General features: G+C 61.1%; 2 protein-coding genes across 6 annotated transcripts in view; both read left to right on the forward strand.

The window, feature by feature from the left end:
- The window catches only part of FZR1 (fizzy and cell division cycle 20 related 1), a 28,567-nt gene extending 17,099 nt beyond the window's left edge, over positions 1-11,468 (forward strand). For 2 of the 5 annotated variants that reach the window (XM_024237693.3, XM_054539336.2), the window contains exons 3-14: positions 2,452-2,577; positions 2,704-2,767; positions 2,843-2,970; positions 3,555-3,637; positions 4,147-4,330; positions 6,077-6,142; positions 7,000-7,102; positions 7,197-7,381; positions 7,697-7,930; positions 8,573-8,677; positions 9,700-9,801; positions 10,075-11,468. In XM_024237693.3, coding sequence (XP_024093461.1) covers positions 2,452-2,577; positions 2,704-2,767; positions 2,843-2,970; positions 3,555-3,637; positions 4,147-4,330; positions 6,077-6,142; positions 7,000-7,102; positions 7,197-7,381; positions 7,697-7,930; positions 8,573-8,677; positions 9,700-9,801; positions 10,075-10,116 — 1,422 coding nt within the window. In that variant the 3' untranslated portion in view covers positions 10,117-11,468. Of the gene's footprint in view, positions 1-2,451; positions 2,578-2,703; positions 2,768-2,842; positions 2,971-3,554; positions 3,638-4,146; positions 4,331-6,076; positions 6,143-6,999; positions 7,103-7,196; positions 7,382-7,696; positions 7,931-8,572; positions 8,678-9,699 lie in introns of all 5 variants that reach the window. The other 3 variants (XM_024237694.3, XM_054539337.2, XM_063719272.1) reach the window with 2 other exon arrangements.
- Positions 11,469-13,554: 2,086 nt separating this feature from the next.
- On the forward strand, positions 13,555-19,514 carry TEKTIP1 (tektin bundle interacting protein 1). Its single transcript, XM_024237695.3, has 4 exons — positions 13,555-14,527; positions 18,536-18,774; positions 18,865-18,990; positions 19,139-19,514. Exons 1-4 carry the CDS (start codon positions 14,445-14,447, stop codon positions 19,318-19,320), a joined length of 630 nt encoding a protein of 209 aa, XP_024093463.3. The 5' UTR covers positions 13,555-14,444; the 3' UTR covers positions 19,321-19,514.

Raw genomic sequence — 19,514 nt, forward strand, 5'->3', positions numbered from 1 at the left:
AACCCTGTGAGATTTGGGGGGCCCTGGCTTTGTCCTTCCTTGCGCTCCATCCTGCCTTCCCAGCCTAGCCGTGTTTGCCTTGCCCTGGGCTGCGGGCAGGCCACTGGCCACACGGGGTCTCAGGGCTGGCGGCTGCTCTGTGACAGCCACATCCCTCACCTGCCTCCCCACCCAACTCCTGCGGGGGCAGAGGGGCCAGACTCCTGTTGCTGTCTACAGAACACGAAGCCTGGGTCGGAATAGCATCAGGCTTAGCCTGGACGGCCACCAGTCCCTGCCCTGTGACAGACGCCCGAGCCATCGTTCTCAAAGACGAAGTTGCCATTGTCCCGAATCCCTCCCCCATGGGCTGGCCTGCACAGACGCGTCTGAGGGGCATGGGCCTTTGGGGAGGGGCTGTCCCAGCGCGGCTCCCTCAGTGCCAGCAACCTCTGTTCCCAGGCATTGGGCTAGGCCTGGGGCAGGCTCACCTTCAAGGCTTCGTTCAGCTTCAGATCCCAAAGCCTGGGTCCCGGGACCTGCGGGAGCCCAACACAGCCGCCTTCTCCCCCTGTGCAGTGCGGCCCCCACAGGGCAGAGCCAGGGAGGCAGATCCAGGATCGTGCGTGATGTAGCAGGGTCCCCATTGGTAAAGGGACAGGGCCACTGCAGAAGAAAAGTGGTGTAGAATTAGAGGGGTCTTTGCGATCTCAGGGATTTCAGAGAGAGAGAGGCATAAATACAGGGGTGTCTGTTTGCACAGAGAGGGTCTGGGCACCATGGTGCCCAGCAGCAGGAGCAGCCCTAGTGCCGGCCCTCGGTCTCCAGAGCGCTCTTGGGGCTGCCAGGAGGACAGTGGGAGCCTGAGCGCCCTGTGTGCCTGCGGGCCCAGCAGTGCGTGGGAGGGCGGGGCGCAGTGCGAGGACCCAGGACCCTCCATCCAGTGCACTTTGAGTCTCACGGATGCAGCCAGGCCAGGGTGTGAACGGGAGATGGGGGAGGAGCGGGCATTGGCAGTTTTGGGAGAGCTCCCCACACACCCATCCTGCCCCGCACTCACCCAGCACAGCCTGGACTTTATGACACAGAACCACCTTCAGACCCAGACGGAGCGCCAGGCTGCGGAGAGACAGCCCTGGAACCCTCCAAAGTGTCAGGGCCATGACTGCGTCACAGGCTGGGGGCAGGAAGATGTGACAGCAACCCTGTGTTTCCTGGGACTCCACCAGAGAGGCTGCAGACGGGGCCCACGCAGCACTCGTAGAACCTCTCCCAGTCCTGGGGGGCCAGAGTCGGAGGTCACGGTGTGGGCAGGGCCGAGCTTCCTCTCGAGGCTCCAGGGGAGGACCCTTCCTGCCTCTCCCAGCTTCTGGGGGCTCCTGCTATCCGTGGCTGTGACCACGTCCCTCTGGCCTCTGCATCTGTCCTGGAACCATCTGCTTGTGTCTCTGTGTCCATGTTTTCCTCTTCTTATGAGGATGCTTGTCATCAAATCAGGGCCCACCCTAATGGCTTCCTCTTGAGTATAATCACATCTGCAAGAAACTCGTGTCCAATCAGAGTCCCATTCCCAGGTAGCGGGGCTCAGGACTTCACAGTATCTTTTTGGGACACCGGTCAGCTGATAACAGACCCCTCATAGAAAAAGGACGGCACGGGGACAGTCAGTTGGGGTTGGAGGGTTAGATGGGTGTTGTGGGCGGCAGGAGATGGGGATGAGGGGGGGCCACACTCCCAGGTGGTTCTGGGCACAGCTGTTGCGTGTGTTGTGCCGTCAAGGCCTGTGTCTGTGATCATCTAGAAACTGAATGCATGGCACCCACGCGGCGCTGGGAGGGCAGTTGGGGTCTCGTGCTCCCTGGCTCTGTCCCCTCCGCCGTGGCCCCCATTCCTGCCATTCCACCCCGTCCCGTGGCCCTGCCCTCTCCACCCTCCTGCCTGGCAGCGTTGGGAGGCTGAGCCTGCCCATGGGCCTGGCATCTCCCGGAGGCTTCTGGCACAGAAATCCCTGACCACGAGTGACCACGAGTGACTGTGTGGCTCCACCCATTGGGTTTTCTTTTTTTTTTTTTTTTTGAGACGGAGTCTTGCCAGGCTGGTGCAGTGGCAGGAGCTCAGCTCACTGCAAGCTCCGCCTCCCAGGTTCACGCCATTCTCCTGCCTCAGCCTCCCAAGTAGCTGGGACTACAGGCGCCCGCCACCACGCCCGGCTGATTTTTTGTATTTTTAGTAGAGACGGGGTTTCACCATGTTAGCCAGGATGGTCTCGATCTCCTGACCTCGTGATCCGCCCGCCTCGGCCTCCCAAAGTGCTGGGATTACAGGCGTGAGCCACCGCGCCCGGCCCACCCCTTGGGTTTTTAAGATCAAAGCCCCCTTTGCTTAGTGGCCAGAGGCTGAGAGAGGCTGGCCTGGGGGCGCTCTCGGGGGGCTCTCGGTGCTGAGAGCAAGCCCTCTGCTGATGCCCTTCAGGTTACGGAGATGCGGCGGACCCTGACGCCTGCCAGCTCCCCAGTGTCCTCGCCCAGCAAGCACGGAGACCGCTTCATCCCCTCCAGAGCCGGAGCCAACTGGAGCGTGAACTTCCACAGGATTAACGTGAGGGGCCGGCTGGGCAGGAGATGGGACCCCCCGGGAGGCCCAGGGCCCCTCCTGCCCTCCTTGCTCTAGGGCTGGGAACAAGCAGGTGCCTTGACCCCTCCCTCTCTGCTCTCCTGCCTGCAGGAGAATGAGAAGTCTCCCAGTCAGAACCGGAAAGCCAAGGACGCCACCTCAGACAACGGCAAAGGTTAGGGTCCCAGCCCATCCGCCCTGCAGGCCCCCACCCTGCCTTGCCCTGCCTCACTGTGCTTGATGCCCGCAGACGGCCTGGCCTACTCCGCCCTGCTCAAGAATGAGCTGCTGGGTGCCGGCATCGAGAAGGTGCAGGACCCGCAGACTGAGGACCGCAGGCTGCAGCCCTCCACGCCTGAGAAGAAGGGTCTGTTCACGGTAAGCCTGCGGCACCCCTCCCCGGGAGCTGGCTCCCAGTGGCAGCCTCCCCGGGCACCACCTCTGCCTCCCCGAGCCTGGTTCTTGGGCCCAGCCACGGCTTAGCCCCCATGCCCTGACCCTGCTCCTTAGCCAGGTCAGGGACCCTGGTGCTCTGGGATCTGAGGCTGGAGGCCTAGCAGGTAAACTGGGACGTGGGGGTGCAGGAGGAATCCAGGCTCAGCCTCTTGGGCTTTTTCTCCCCACACCAGTGCTACCTGGGGTCCCGAACACCCAAGTCAGTGGGGGTCCTGCCCACAGGAGGCAGCACTGAGTCCTCCCACAGGGCCCCGCTCTGTCCACATGATCCAGGAGCTCGAAGGCAGGATCACACAGAGCCTGGCTTGGGTCCCTCGAGAGAGGGCGGAAGGGGTGGGGGTCCACAGTCCCTGCCAGGAAGGCGCCTTCCTGTTTACAGCTGCTCCAACAGGGTCTCAGCACCTGCCTTAGGGCTATGAGCTGTACCAGAAGCGTGGGCTGCTGGGGGGCTCTGAGGGTCCTGCGGCCTGGGCGTGCGCTCAGCTGGTGTGTCCCCCGCTCCACAGTATTCCCTCAGCACCAAGCGCTCCAGCCCCGATGATGGCAACGACGTGTCTCCCTACTCCCTGTCTCCCGTCAGCAACAAGAGGTGGGTCCCAGCTTCCTCTGCAGCCCTGTCCCTGCGGGTCCTGGTGGGCGAGGCTGAAGGGGGTTTCCCAGGGCATAGTGGCCTGGAGCTGTGACTGTGTCCTCCCCCAGAGTCCTTAGAGTGGAGGGGGCCCAGCCCCCCATGAGGCCATGGTCAGTAATAGAAGTGTACGCCAGGCCTAGAGCAGTCCAGAGATCCCCTCACCAAGGGCACACCATGGCCTGGCAGTGTTGGCCTCAGACAGGGGGCAGGGTAGTCAGGAAGGGCTGCCTGGAGGAGGTGTGGGCAGCAGAGCCAGCACAGCTGTGGAAGGGAGCCCAGGACAGCCAGACACCCAAGGGTGAAGGGCTGTGGGACTGTTCCCGGGTTTAGGATCACATGGTGGCAGCGGTGATTGGAGGGGCCGGACTGGGCTCCTGGGGCTGGCAGGGGAGGAGATACTTCCCATGCGTTTGCAAGAGGTGACCCAAGTGCCTTGGTTCACGGATGCCACGTGGCCACCTCTGCAGCCAGAAGCTGCTCCGGTCCCCACGGAAACCCACCCGCAAGATCTCCAAGATCCCCTTCAAGGTGCTGGACGCGCCCGAGCTGCAGGACGACTTCTACCTCAATCTGGTGGACTGGTCGTCCCTCAACGTGCTCAGCGTGGGGCTGGGCACCTGTGTGTACCTGTGGAGCGCCTGTACCAGCCAGGTGGGTGCTGCGTAGGGTGTGCATGTGCATGGGGGCCTCCCCAGCTCCCAGCAGACCTCAGCGTACCCACCGGGATCCGGGGACCATCAGTACGAGCCAGGCGTCTGCCATGGCCCTCCTAGCTGGGGCCTCCCACCCTCCCAGCCACAGCCCTCCCAGCCACTACCCTCCCAGCCCTCCCAGCCATGGCCCTCCCAGTCAGGGCCTCCCAGCCACGGCCCTCCCAACCCTCCCAGCTACAGCCCTCCCAGCCACGGCCCTCCCAGCCAGCAGTGGCATTTGCAGCAGCATGGGGTCCCCACTGGAGCCACAATGTCTGTTCAGCTCTATAGAGAAGAAGAGACAGTTGTCCCAGCCTGGCTGAGCCCAGGGGCCACTATGACCACCGAGTGGCTGCTGTCCTGGCGTGGCCTCTGGGCTCACAGGGCCTGCTGGTCCCTACAGGGAGCCTGGGTTGCTGGTGCAGGGCAGCAGCAGACACTGCCTGCTGGGGTGAGGGTTTCAGGGATAACGCCATGCAGGTAGTTTCGGGAGAGTGAGGGTTGGCGCCCTCCCTGCAGCCTATGAGCTGCTCCTGCCGGCAGCGTCCCACACCCTTCTGGGCCCTGCCCTCACCATTTGAGCGTCCTCTCCCGGCAGCAGGAGCCCTGCAGCTCTGGGCAGCTTCCTCCCATCCTCTGCTCGTCCCATACAGGCTCTCCCTTGTGTGTGTGTGTCTCCCCTGTATGTGTGTGGCAGGCTTGAGCCTGCCAGGTCCCAGCAGTGACCAACCCAGCGACCCCATGGGCCTGGAGTGATGAGAGTGAATGAGTGGATGGGAGAGTGGATGGGTGTGTGGATGGGTGAGTGGGTGGGAGAGTGGATGAGAGAGTGGATGGGAGAGTGGATGAGGGAATGGATGGGTGAGTGGATGGGAGAGTGGATGGGAGAGTGGATGAGGGAATGGATGGGTGAGTGGATGGGAGAGTGGGTGGGTGAGTGGATGGGTGCGTGGATGGGAGAGTGGATGAGAGTGGATGGGAGAGTGGATGAGGGAGTGGATGGGTGAGTGGATGAGGGAGTGGATGGGTGAGTGGATGGGAGAGTGGATGAGAGTGGTTGAGGGAGTGGATGTTTGAGTGGATGGGAGAGCGGATGGGAGAGCGGCTGAGAGTGGTTGAGGAAGTGGATGGTTGAGTGGATGGGAGAACGGATGGGAGAGTGGATGAGAGTGGTTGAGGGAGTGGATGGGAGAGTGGATGTTTGAGTGGATGGGAGAGCGGCTGAGAGTGGTTGAGGAAGTGGATGGTTGAGTGGATGGGAGAACGGATGGGAGAGTGGATGAGAGTGGTTGAGGGAGTGGATGGGAGAGCGGATGGGAGAGCGGATGGGTGAGTGGATGGGAGAGTGGATGGGAGAGTGGATGGGAGAGCGGATGGGTGAGCGGATGGGTGAGCGGATGGGAGAGTGGATGAGAGTGGTTGAGGGAGTGGATGGGAGAGTGGATGGGTGAGTGGATGGGAGAATGGATGAGAGTGGTTGAGGGAGTGGATGGGAGAGTGGATGGGTGAGCGGATGGGTAGGCGGATGGGAGAGTGGATGAGAGTGGTTGAGGGAGTGGATGGGAGAGCGGATGGGTGAGCGGATGAGAGTGGATAGGAGAGTGGATGAGAGTGGATGGGTGAGATAGTGGAGGGGTGAATGTACACATGGATAGACTGGGGCTTCGAGACCAGCAGCAAAGCTCACACTGACCTCTGCCTCCAGGTGACGCGGCTCTGTGACCTCTCGGTGGAAGGGGACTCAGTGACCTCCGTGGGCTGGTCTGAGCGGGTGAGTGCAGAGGGCTTGGCCTCCACCTGGGAGATCTGATGGGGCCCTTGACAGTGTTGGGGGCCTTGAAGACCCAGAGGGTCTATTGCGTGGCCTGAGGTCGCCTGTGTCCAAGCATAGGTCTGTGTCCCCCGCTGTCCCCGGCCTTGGTGTGGTCCTGATAGAGGGAGTAACAGGGATGAGCAGGCACCCACCAGGCCCCTAGAAAGGATGGCAGGTCCAGTGGGGAAATAATGCCCCAGTTCCTTCCATAGGACCTGCCCACCTGGGACTCGCTCCCCTGGAGCTCCATTTTCCACTCAGGGTCGAGTGGGCTTTAGTTCCACTTTAGATTATGATGAAAACATCTCAGCAGCAACTTTGAAGCATGTCATGGGGAGGATCTGTGCCCCTCACCCAGAGCTGCCCAGGGCTGCCCCTAGCGCTCGTAACCGCTCGCGTGTCCAGGCGTGTGCGCTCACCCTCCCTCCATCCATCATAGATTTTCATGTGCCGCAAAGTCAGTTGCAGACAGCAATGCATGTTGCCCAGCTCCTGGGCATGTGTGGAATCTGGAGCTCGGTGTCTGCAGTTTCTCCTTCCCTCTGTGTGAAATGTCCATGTGGGAAGGTCTGCGTACCCTGAGTCTTGGCTAGACTGTGACAAACCCAGGCGCAGTGTGTGCGGGGCGTGCCCGCCACCCCAGAATGTGCTGAGAGGGGTTTACGCTTTTTCCGAGGGGTCGAGCATTCAAGAGTCGTTAGGGAGACTGTCCCAGAGCCCTGGTTAGGAGAGAGCCTGGCGCGACCAAGGCCAGGACAGGCACAGTCCCCGGGCCAGACCTGACACCAGTGCTCTGCCTGTGCCTTCCATCCTAGGGGAACCTGGTGGCAGTGGGCACACATAAGGGCTTTGTGCAGATCTGGGATGCAGCCGCAGGGAAGAAGCTGTCCATGTTGGAGGGCCACACGGCACGCGTCGGTGAGGAGCCCGGGTCCCGTGGCTGGTGAGCTCCCCGAGGCCCCAGCTCCGCGAGGGCAGGAGAGGCTCACCCCCGCTTCCTCCTGGCCTCCAGGGGCGCTGGCCTGGAATGCTGAGCAGCTGTCGTCCGGGAGCCGCGACCGCATGATCCTGCAGAGGGACATCCGCACCCCACCACTGCAGTCGGAGCGGCGGCTGCAGGGCCACCGGCAGGAGGTGTGCGGGCTCAAGTGGTCCACGGACCACCAGCTCCTCGCCTCGGGGGGCAACGACAACAAGGTACCCCCGCCCAGAGCCTGGGCTTCCCCTTCCCCAGAAGCCGCACCCCTCACGCTGGCAGGAACGGAAGAGCCCGGGTTGGGGCGGGCGCTGGGCCCACTCCACAGCCATCAGCAGGGCCCCAGGCTTGTCCTTCCTGCTCAGCCAGTCCTGCCCTGTGGCACAGGGTGACGAGCGTGTGCCCCCAGGGGTCCTTGAGGGAGCAGCAGGAGGGGTGTGGGGTGGGGTGCCAGGGCAGGTCATCACACCTGTGAGGACCGGCCTATGGGACCACAGGGCTGGGACAGCCCTGGCCTCACAGCCCCTGTCCCCCAGCTGCTGGTCTGGAATCACTCGAGCCTGAGCCCCGTGCAGCAGTACACAGAGCACCTGGCAGCCGTGAAGGCCATCGCCTGGTCCCCACATCAGCACGGGCTGCTGGCCTCGGGGGGCGGCACAGCCGACCGCTGTATCCGCTTCTGGAACACACTGACAGGACAACCGCTGCAGTGTATCGACACGGGCTCCCAAGTGTGCAATCTGGCCTGGTCCAAGCATGCCAACGAGCTGGTGAGCGCGGGCGGCCCGGCCTCCCACCAGGCCTCAGGATGTGCGTCCTGCCGGCCCCTTGCCTGCCATCTGAAAGCAGCCTGTGGGGAGATGGGTCAGAGTTGCTCTGAAGGGAGATGGGCGAGGGAAGCCGAGCGGGGAGGCAGGGAGTTGTGGGGAGCAAGGCCCCTGGGCCCCATCAGGGCCTCACCTGGGGCAAGACCTGGGGCCTCTGGGCCCCCGTCGCAGCCACACCTGGCGGCTCTGAGGAGCCGGGGAGCTCCCATGGCTGCCTCTGCTTAGACGGGAGGCCCAGGATGAAGCGGGCTCCACTGAGCACCCTGGCCTGCTCCAGCCACTCCGGGCGCGTCACCAGGACAGTCTCAGGGATGACTTGCAGGCGGGCCAGAGGAGCTGTGGGGCCCTGTTTGGGTCCTTGTTGGGCTCCAGCCTTTGGCGGTGGGTGGAGGGGTCCACCTGTGGCCCCCACGCCTCCCAGACAGACTCAGGTGGCAGAGCCGCATCCCAGCATCCCCTGCTCCTCCTGGGCTGGCTGGCGGCTCTGAGCTCTCACATGGGCTCAGGCGGGTGCATGTGAGGCAGCAGGCACAGCACCCGGCCTCGTTGCCCCTCACCGACCGCAGCGTCCCCTCCGCCCTCCAGGTGAGCACGCACGGCTACTCACAGAACCAGATCCTTGTCTGGAAGTACCCCTCCCTGACCCAGGTAGCCAAGCTGACCGGGCACTCCTACCGCGTGCTGTACCTGGTGAGTTCACGCCAGGCACTTCAAGGTGCCCTGGGATTCTGGACAAACTGCCATGGCCGCCCCAGAGCACCCTGTCCTGTGTTCTTAGGGAGGATGGTGTGCAGATCTAAAACCCCGCGGGACCCAGCACTGGGGCTGGCTGTCAGGGCATCTGGTGCTGGTTGTATCTGCCAGCGTTGGAATGGGCTCTACCGAACTCCCCAGCCCTGCAGGTGCAGGCCCTGTCCTCCTGGAGGACCTCAGCTTCTTCATTTGTTTATTTTCCCCAAAAAGAGGGGTGAAGAGGAAAGCCAAAAACAACTCACAGCTGACCACTCAGATGACCCTGTGAACGTCCTACACAGTAACTGTGTGCACGTGGCTGGAAGGGGGCCAGGAGGTGTCCTTGTCCCCATGTGCCCTCACTTGCCAAGATTTTGTTTCTTCCCTGAAAAACATGTTCTATGCTTTCATCCATGCATCTGACAGTCCCTCATCTGCGCAGAGTTGATGAGCCCCTCTTGCAAGGGGGTGTCCTTTGTGTTTTTGCAAAAATGCTCCAACCTTGGCTAGGTGCGGTGGCTCATGCCTCTAATCCCTGCACTTCAGGAAGCCAGGGGGGGAGGATTGCTTGAGCCCAGGAGTTCAAGACCAGCCTGGGCAACATAGCAAGACCCTGTCTCTACAAAACTTTTTTTTAAAATGGGGTGTGGTGGTGTGCACCTGTAGTCCCAGCTACTCAGGAGGCTGAGATGAGAGGATCACCTGAGCCCAGGAGGTCAAGGCTGCAGTAAGCCAGGACTGCTCCACTTCACACTCCAGCCTGGGTGACAGAGCCAGACCCCATCTTAAAATTAAAAAAAAAAAAAAGGCTCCAACCTTGGTTTCTGCTCGTGGTGGCCCCGGCCTGCCCCTCCCTCCTGGCTCCAGAGTCTGGGGGGCCCAGCCACCCCACACCTTGCTCCCCTCTCCTTCAGTCCCCCAGCACTGTCCCGAGGCACCTAGAGGCCCAGAGACATGGGGTGCTTCCCTCCTGTTCACAGGCAATGTCCCCTGATGGGGAGGCCATCGTCACTGGTGCTGGAGATGAGACCCTGAGGTTCTGGAACGTCTTTAGCAAAACCCGTTCGACAAAGGTAAAGTGGGTCGGTATCAGCGCCACTCGCCCCTGCCCCAACCTGTCCCAGGGTCATACCTGTCCCCACTGTCCTCGGGTGTACCCTCCTCCGGGTTCCCCCACTTCCAAGCTTCCCTCACCTCAAATTCTGGGTCATGTGTCGGGGGCAGTGTGGCAGGCCGAGGCTGAACTGGCACCTCCCAGCCCCTCAGGACCAAGCCCCAAAGCCTTGGGTTCCCTCCAGGCAGCTTCCTCCCTGGGCCTGCGGCTCAGCGCATCTCCCATCCCCATGTGTCTGCAGGAGTCCGTGTCTGTGCTTAACCTCTTCACCAGGATCCGGTAAACCTGCTGGGCAGGACCGCACCACGCCAGCTGTCCAGAGTTGGAGGACCCCAGCTCCTCAGCTTGCATGGACCCTGCCTTCCCAGCGCTTGTCCCCCGAGGAAGGCGGCCGGGCGGGCGGGGAGCTGGGCCTGGAGGATCCTGGAGTCTCATTAAATGCCTGATTGTCAACCATGTCCACCAGTATCTGGGGTGGGCACGTGGTCGGGGACCCTCAGCATCAGGGGCTCTGTCTCCCTTCCCAAAGGGCGAGAACCACATTGGACGGTCCCGGCTCAGACCGTCTGTACTCAGAGCGACGGACGCCCCCTGGGACCATCACTGCCTCCGTCTGTTCATCACCTGCCTACCGGAGCCGCATGTTCTTCCTGGAACTGCCCACGTCTGCACAGAACAGACCACCAGACGCCAGGGCTGATTGGTGGGGGCCTGAGACCCCCGGTTGCCCGTTCACGGCTGCACCCCACCATGTCAAACCCAAGACCAGCCCCAAGGCCAGACCAAGGCATGTAGGCCTGGGCAGGTGGCTCGGGGCCACTGGCGGAGCCAGCCTGTGGATCCAGGAGACAGTCCCCACCTGGGCTTCACGGAATCCTTGCAGCCACCTCTGCTGTCACTGCTCGAAGCAGCAGTCTCTCTGGAAGCATCTGTGTCATGGCCATCACCCGGCGGTCAGTGGGCTTCAGATGGGCCTGTGCATCCTGGCCAGGCGTCACCCTCACACCGGAGGAGAACATCTGCTCTGGACTCGTCACCCCAGGAGAACTGAACCCGGACCTGCTCACTGCCCTGGCTGGAGAGGAGCACAACAGATGCCACGTCTTTGTGCATTCGCCAACACGTGCCCTCACAGGGCCAGCGTCCTCCTTCCCCGAGCAAGACTTGCGTCCCCCGTGCCTGCTGGGTGGCTGGGTCCTGTGGAGGCCAGCGGCGGTGCGGCCCCCGCCCCCAGGCTACCTGTGTCTTCGCCTGTCCTGTCCACCAGCGCCAGCAGCCGTGGGGAAGCCAAGGAGACCCAAGGGGTCCAGGAGGTGGGCGCCCTCCATCCTTCCAGAAGCTTCCCAGGCTCCTCTGCTCCTCTGTCTCGTGCTCCCAGGCCGCACAGCAGGCAGGGAGGGAGGCAAGGCAGGGGAGTGGGGCCTGAGCTGAGCACTGCCCCCTCACCCCCCCGCCACCCCTTCCTATTTCATCAGTGGGGACGTGGAGAGGGTGGGGCGGGTTGGGGTTGGAGGGTCCCACCCACCACCCTGCTGTGCTTGGGAACCCCCACTCCCCACGTCCCAACATCCTGGTGTCTGTCCCCAGTGGGGTTGGCGTGCATGTGTACATATGTATTTGTGACTTTTCTTTGGATTTGTTTTGTGTTTTTGTTGACCAGTCCTGGAAATGTTTGAGGCTAGACGGGGAGGGGCCAGGACCCACCCACTGCTCCTGGGGGACGGGGTCCTGGTTTTAAAGCCCCGTCATTTCAAGCGGGTCGATCTTCCACATTCACTGGAGAGACTCTCCCCACCTCTGTCCGGGTGGGGCGCGGACCCCTCGCTGCACGCCTGCGCAGGGGGTGCTGGTGCACGTGGCAGTGTGGATTTCCAGCGGCCACGGTCTTACTGTTTCAAGGTTTTAAAATAAGAAAACCAACCCTGCCTTCGCCCACGCCCGCCCCTGCCCACAGCGGCCCCTGCAGTTGCCAAAGAGCCACCTCGTCGCTGTGGGCGTCAGGGCTTGGCCGGCTCAGTGCACAACCCACAGTGGCCTTCAGAGGCTCCTCCTGGGACTGGGAACCGCCGCGGGGCCAGGCGGACGGCATGAGGTTTGTGTTGGGGCTGGTTCTGCCCATGCTAGGGGGCGGGGGAGCTCCCAGGACAGACCAGCCTTGTGTCTCATGTAATGCAGTGACGCTGTCATTAAACACGTGGATTCATGTGTGGCTGGGGCCGGCTGGCTCTAGGTCCCCGGCTCGGGTGGGGTCACACGGTCCTGCCCTAGAGCCCCCATCTGGCCCTGGAGCTGCAGAAGGAGCTTCTGAGGGGCTTCCCAGGCCTGCATTTCACAGATGGGGAGCTCAGCCCTCGAAGGCCGCAGAGACCCCTCCCGGGCCTGTCTGCCAGGGTCCTGGCACGGTCCTGCAGGGCCAAGGACTGGACTCCAGGCAAGTCCCTGCGCTCCAGCTGGACGGCCCTGTTCCAGGAGGAGATGCTCGGTTGACACCATCAGGGAGGGTGGGCACTGCTGGGCTGAGTTCACCCCCAGGGCTGGCCAGATGGGGCCAGGAGGGACAGAGCAAGTGGGGTGAAGGCCGTGGTGGGAGGGGCCTATGATGATGGGCCAGGGCTCTTGTAGAAATGGGGGATTTGGTTCCCCACGGCCCAGGACAGCCAAGAGGAGGTGGAGGGGCCCCAGGGGAGCGTACGTCAGGCCTTGCGGGGCCCGGGGGCCACTCAGCAGCGCTGGGGCAGGTGCCTCTGCTGTCAACTCCACCCGACAGACAGACCAAGGCCAGTGGGGCCATCGCTTCCTGGGGCGACCCTGGCAGTGGCTGGGAGATGCCCACATGGAGGGGGAGGCTGACCAAGGGCCCGGCAGGGCGGGCTGCAACTTTTCTGTTGATCCTGGAATGTAGCTGGTGCAGTGAGAGGGAAAGAGAATTGAAAAACTCAGGCTGCCACAGGTTCTGCGGTGAGAGGTGCAGGAGGCAGGAGCCTGGAGCCTGGCCCAGGGGGTGCTGGTGCCTCCCCGGGGTCTGGGAGGAGAGAGCAGGAGGAATGGCTGGGAAGTGGCTGAGGGAGCCAGGAGGCCCCAGGTGGTTTTGAGGCTCGCTCTTGCGTGGTGCCTGAGAAGAGGGTGAAGGAGCTGGGGCAGGCCCCATCCTGGGCATTGGAGATGATGAAACCGAGCAGACCTGGCCCATGCGGAGCTGGCATGGGGGGCACAGCCCAGAGACAGAGGAGCTTATGAGGAAGTGAGGAGGCGGCGTCACAAGGGCGGGGAGGGGCCCTGGGGAAGGGCGGCCTTGAATCAGAGGCTCACCACAAGCCTGGCATTTCAGCCAGGGCTGGAGGAGGCAGGGACGCCTGGGTGAGAGGCAAAGGGCACAGCCATGCAAAGGCCCTGGGGCAGGACGGCACCTGGTATGCGGGAGGAACAGAGTGAGGAGAGGAGGGCAGGGCGTGCAGGGCCTTGTGGGCCTCAGGGAGGACTTGGGCACTTACCCCGAGGGAGTGGGGCTCCTGGGTGTGTGTCCAGATGGGAAAGGCAGGGTCGTATCTGTGGGGACCTGACACGGGCAGGGGAAGCGGAGACCAGGGTGCAGGCTCCGCCCCCACCCAAGGCCGGGCCCAGCCAGAGGGAGGGGCAGGGCAGGAGGTTTCTGGATGTTTGTTGGTTTTTGTTTTATGTTTTTGTTTTGTTTTGTTTTTTTATTGTGGAAAATACAAAATCTACCATCTTACAGTGAGGTGGCGTTCAGTACCTTCACCACGCCGGGCAGCCACCCTCTCTGATTCCAGAACATTCTCATCACCCAGAAGGCAGCCCTGTCCCCATTATGTCACTTAGTCACCCCCAGGTCCCCCTCCCCAGTCCCGGCACCCACGAATCCCCTCCCTGCCTCTGTGGATCGGTCTGTCCTGGACATTTCATAGAAATGGGATCACAGCGTGCCCTTCTGTGTCTGGCGTCTCTCACTGAGCGTGACATCCTCAAGGTGCATCCGCGCGGTGACCTGGGTCAGAGCTTCGCACCTCCTTGTGGCTGAGTCTCGTTCCAGCGCGTGGGTGTGTGGGTGTGTGGGTGCGTGGGTGGCCGCGCCGTGCTGATCCCCTCACCCTCACTGGGTGTTCGGTGTTCTCCACCTCGGGCTGTCACAAATCGTGCTCCTGTGAGGCACCGCGTGCAGGTCTCATCCTGGGTGTATTTTACAAAAGGACTGGATGTGAGTGGGTGAGGTGAGAGGAGCTGGCGTGACAGGTGCCTGCGCCCCCGGCCAGGCACTGCCTCCTGCGATCGAAGGTGCAGGGGGAAACAGAAGCCCCTCGAGGGGGTGTGGAGATGGAGAAGCCAGACCCCAGGTGGGGGGTGCGTAGAGCTGGGGGCTCAGGGCCACGGACCCCACCTGGCAGTGGCCCTGGCCTTGCCCACCCACACTGTGTCACCCCCAGTTGTTAAATACTCAGAACGACTGTCCAGCCCTCCCCTCCCTTGAGGCCACCTCACCCCGCAGCGGGGAGGAGGGAGTGGTCAGCGTGGTTGCCGAGACACTGGGTGGCCTTTGTGCTGTCAACAGTAGCCTCAGAGGCTTTCCTGGCAGGAGCCCCGGGGACCCAAGCAGACATGCAAACCCTGAGGCAAGAGGCTGCCCGGCCCTATGTCCCCTCGGGGACCCTCGAGGCCAGCTTCCCAGCACCGCTTTACAGGTGAGCACCTCTCTACAGGTGAGCCCCTCCCAGCCCCTCCCTCCCTCCCTCCCTGGGTGTCAGGTTACATGGGGTTTGGTGTGGGGTCTTGCACGCGTCACTCGTTATTCCTAAAAGGCTCATGTGTGTGACGTCCCCTCCAGTTCTTCCTGTTCCCCTCCGGCCTGTGGCCGCTAACTGTGGGGGCCACAGACCTGGAGACAGGCCGAGAACAAATGTGTCTGTGGCCGTTTCCAAGGACTGCAAACACACTGGGAGCTTCAGCCACAGAAATGTCCGCCCTCTGAAATCCAGGCGTGTGCGGGGCTGGGCCCTTCTGTGGCTGAGAGAGTCTGTCCCACACCTCTGGCAGCCCGTGGTGGCTCTGGGCAACCCCAGGCACTCCTTGGCCCCCGGTGTCTGCTTCTGCCTTCTCCCGGCCTTCCTGTCTGCATCCAAGTGTCCCTCTCCTTATAAGGGCGCCAGGCACTGGATTCGGGGCCATGCTAACACGGGATGACCTCATCTTAGCTGCATCTGCTAAAACCATTTCCAAACAAGGCCATGTCCTGAGGCTCTGGGCAGATGTGATTTTGGGGGTATGCCAGTCACCCCGATACAGTGTCTATTATCAATTGTTTAAACAATTAGGAATACTATGCAGCCATGAAAAAGAAAAGTGAAAGCCCTTTGCTCCATTTCCAAGGAAAGAAATTAAACCAAGATGGTGGCTGGGCATGGTGGCCTACACCTGTAATCCCAGCACTTTGGGAGGCTAAGACAGGAGGATCACTTGAGCCCAGGAGTTCAAGACCAGCCTGAGCAACATAGTGAGACCCATCTCTTTTCTTTTTTTTCCTTTTTTTTTTTTTTTTTTTGGAGACAGTCTAACACTGTTGCCCAGGCTAGGGTGCAGTGGCGCAATCTTGGCTCACTGCAACCTCTGCCTCCCAGGTTCAAGGATTCTCCCGTCTCAAGCCTTCTGAGTAGCTAGGACTACAGGTTTGTGCCACACGCCCAGCTAATTTTTGGTTTTTTTTTTTTTTTTGGACGGAGTCTCGCTTTTGTCGCAAGACTGGAGTGCAGTGGTGCAATCTCGGCTCACTGCAACCTCCAACTCCCTGGTTCAAGCCTTTCTCCTGCCTCAGCCTCCCAAGTAGCTGGGATTACAGGCATGCGCCACCACGCCCAGCTAATTTTTGTATTTTTAGTAGAGATGGGGTTTCACCATGTTGACCAGGATGGTTTCGATCTCCTGACCTCATGATCTGCCCGCCTTGGCCTCCCAAAGTGCTAGAATTACAGGCGTGAGGCACCACGCCTAGCTGTGAGACCCCATCTCTACAAAAAATTAAAAAATCAGCCAGGCAGCCAGACGCAGTGGCTCACGCCTATAATTCCAGCACTTTCGGAGGCCGAGGCAGGCGGATCACCTGAGGTCAGGAGTTCGAGACCAGCCTGACCAACGTGGTGAAACCCTGTCTCTACTAAAAATACAAAATTAGCCGGGCATGGTGGTTCATGCCTGTAATCCCAGCTACTCGGGAGGCTGAGGCAGGAGAATCACTTGAACCTGGGAGGCAGAGGTTGCAGTGAGCCGAGATCACGCCATCGCACTCCAGCCTGGACAACAAGAGCGAAACTCTGTCTCAAAAAAAAAAAAAAATCCAGGCGCAGTGGCTCACGCCTGTAATTCCCACATTTTGGGAGGCCGAGGCAGGTGGATCACGAGGTCAGGAGTTCAAGACCAACCTGGCCAAGATAGTGAAACCCCGTCTGTACTAAAAATACAAAAATTAGGCGGCTGTGGTGGTGGGCGCCTGTAATCCCAGCTACTCAGGAGGCTGAGGCAGGAGAATCGCTTTGAACCTGGGAGGCGGAGGTTGCAGTGAGCTGAGATCACGCCACTGCACTCCAGCCTGAGCGACAGAGCAAGACTGTCTCAAAAAAAAAAAAAAAAAAAAAAATCAACCAGGCATGGTGGCACATGCCTGTAATGCCAGCTACTTGGGAGGCTGAGGTGGGAGGATCGCTTGAGCCCAGGAGGTCAAGGCTGCAGTGAGTCGAAATCGTGCCACTGCATTCCAGCCTAGGTGACAAAGCAAGACTCTGTCTCAAAAAAAAAAAAAAACAAGGGTCTCGCTCGGTTGCCCAGGCTGGAGTGCAGTGGAATGATCTCGGCTCACTGCAACCTCTGCCTCCTGGGTTCTAGCGATTCTCCTGCCTCAGCCTCCTGAGTAGCTGGGATTACAGGCGCCCGCCACCACGCCCAGCTAATTTTTGTATTTTTAGTAGAGACAGTATTTCACCATGTTGGCCAGGCTGGTCTCAAACTCCTGACCTCATGATCCGCCTGCCTCGGCCTCCCACAGTGCTGGGATTACAGGCATGAGCCACCGCACCCGGTGCGAGACTCTATTTCTATTTAAAAAAAAAAATGGAGATGCAGTGAATGGGCTCCCGCAAGTGTGTAATAACGGGGGTGGGTGCATGTACTACCTGCTCCTGGGAGGAAACACCAGAAAGTAGTGAGTGGCAGGTGGGTACGGGGCCGACAGCAGGGGTGAGGGGCTCATTTCTCATTGAGTATTCTGTGCTGTTTTAATTGCTTTTTTTTGTGTTGAGACAGAGTCTCGCTCTCTCATCCAGGCTGGAGTGCAGTGGCTCAATCTCGGCTCACTGCAACCTCCACCTCCCGGGTTCAAGCTAATTCTCCTGCCTCAGCTTCCCAACTAGCTGGGACCACAGGTGTCCATCACCACACCTGACTAATTTTTGTATTTTTAGTAGAGACGGGGTTTCACCGTGTTGGCCAGGCTGGTCTCGAACTCCTGACCTCAGGTAATCTACCCGCCTTGGCCTCCCAAAGTGCTGGGACTACAGGCATGAGCCACCGCACCCAGCCAATTTTGTGCTGTTTTAATTGTGTTTTAAAAGCTACACGTGTCTTGCAATTCATTTCAAAAGGGTGAGGTTCTCCAGATCTTGAAATTGCCTTTCTAGTGGAAAAGCCGAGTCTATGTGGGGTCCCTCAAACAGGCTCCATAACTGACCAGGCTACTCCCATGTTCCGTGGGCACCTGGGAGTCTAGTCAGGATTTAAGCCGAGTTCCTGCCATGAGAGCTGGAACTGGGCTTTCCGTGCAGGGCAGATGAGATTGTTTTGAACCCTGCCAGACTATCTTGGGGCCAGCAACCTTGTTCCCTGGGATGACTTCCTTGGGACATATTCCCAAGAGCAAGGTCAAAGCATAAAACATCTATGAGTCTCTTGTCTTTTTGTTTTTGAGACAGAGTCTCACTCTGTTGCTCAGGCTGGAGTGCAGTGGCATGATCTCAGTTTACTGCAAACTCCACTTCCCGGGTTCAAGAGATTCTCCTGCCTCAGCCTCTCAAGTAGCTGGGATTACAGGTGCCCCCCCACCCCACACCATGCCTGGCTAATTTTCGTATTTTTAGTAGAGATGGGGTTTCACCATGCTGGCCAGGCTGGTCTCGAACTCCTGACCTCAAGTGATCCACCTGCCTCAGCCTCCCAAAGTGCTGGGTTTACAAGCATGAGCCACACACCTGGCCTAGTGGGTCCCCCAGTCTTCCCTGGGCCATGGCTCAGTTCCAGCCCCAGACTACTTCTTCCTGGTGCACCTCCAGGCCAGGGGGGCTTCCCGGAGGAAGGGACTTGTGGGTCTTGGAGGCTGGACAAGGACTGTAGGAACCCAGGAGTAGCCACGGCCCTCATCCTCTCCCCTCCCTCTTCTCCAGGCAAGAAAAGCTGAGAACAGAAAGGTTTAGTGCTGACTTGGGTGCTTGGGGTGCAATGTGTGGGGAGACGGGGAGTCAGCCTCTCTCCTCAAGCACCCGCTCTGGGGTGAGGGGTCCAGGGCTGAAGGACAGACACTAAGTGGCAAGGGCGGGAGGCCCCACGCCGTGGGCCAGGCCTCTACATCGTCCACCCTGGCAGACATCGCAAAGGGGTCAAAGCACTCGCTGTAGACATGGGCTCAGTCTCTGCCCCCTGCCCACCCTCAGCGATGACTACCTGTCCCTGGAGGGTCCCTGCTGGCCACCAGCCATCAGGCAGGCCACACGCTGGAAGTACACGCCCATGGGATGGGACGCAGCCGGCCAGCTGTGGTACACAGGCCTGACCAACTCAGATGCCTGGGAAGCCTGGTACAACCTGCCACGGGCCCCGGCCAGCCCCTTCCGCGAGGCCTACAACCGCTGGCACGGCTGCTACCAACACCGTGAGTGCAGCAAGCCATCCGGTGAGTGCCTGCACTCCCCCCCCCCCCTCCCTGGGCACCGGGTCTGCCGGAGGGGGACAGGAATGACCACCAGCCCTCGCCCCACTGCAGCCTACACCCAGCACCTGCGGGAGACCGCCTGGCACGACCCCATCGTCCCTGCCCAGTACCAGGCCCCCAGCACCCGGTGGGGGAGCGCACTGTGGAAAGACAGGCCTATCCAGGGCAAGGAATATGGTGAGGCCAGGTGCAGGGCGGGTCCCTGGGAGGCCGGGGGGACAGGACCACCTAGGCCAGAGTGAAACTGCGCGGGGAGGCCCAGGAGCCCCTTGCTGACCAACGGCGAGGAGGTGGGGGCACATGGTGACCCAGGTCCCACCTACAGCGATCAACAGGAACCGGTACAGGGTGGAGCCACTGTGGAGGGCATCAGACTACGTGCCCTCCCTGTCGGCACCCCAGCGCCCGCCCGGCACCGCCCAGAACTACCGGGAGTGGGGCCTGGAACCGTACTGCCCCTCCACCTGCCAGCGGCCCCCGCCTTCCCTCACGTCCACTCCCCGATAAACGCATGCTGCCAGGACGCATCCACTGTGTCTCTGCACCCAGATGACAGGGCACTAACCTAGTCCCAGGGGACCAGAGGCTCCAGACAGAGGCAGACGCTGGGCTCGCTGGCCGCCCACAACCAGGACAGGGCTGAGATGCCCGGGCTACCCCTGCCCAGGGCCCCCCCCCCGCCTCCCAGGCAGACAGGAGCC

The sequence above is a fragment of the Pongo abelii genome, chromosome 20, assembly GCF_028885655.2.
Source record: "Pongo abelii isolate AG06213 chromosome 20, NHGRI_mPonAbe1-v2.0_pri, whole genome shotgun sequence".
NCBI classification, from domain to species: Eukaryota; Metazoa; Chordata; class Mammalia; order Primates; family Hominidae; genus Pongo; species Pongo abelii.

What these genes read in the sequence shown, in the direction of transcription:
- TEKTIP1 (XM_024237695.3), top strand. Translation starts at nt 14,445, where the DNA reads ATGCAAACCCTGAGGCAAGAGGCTGCCCGGCCCTATGTCCCCTCGGGG. An exon ending in TTCCCAGCACCGCTTTACAG is followed by an intron (nt 14,528 to 18,535) that starts GTGAGCACCTCT and finishes GCCCACCCTCAG; the next exon opens with CGATGACTACCTGTCCCTGG. An exon ending in TGAGTGCAGCAAGCCATCCG is followed by an intron (nt 18,775 to 18,864) that starts GTGAGTGCCTGC and finishes GCCCCACTGCAG; the next exon opens with CCTACACCCAGCACCTGCGG.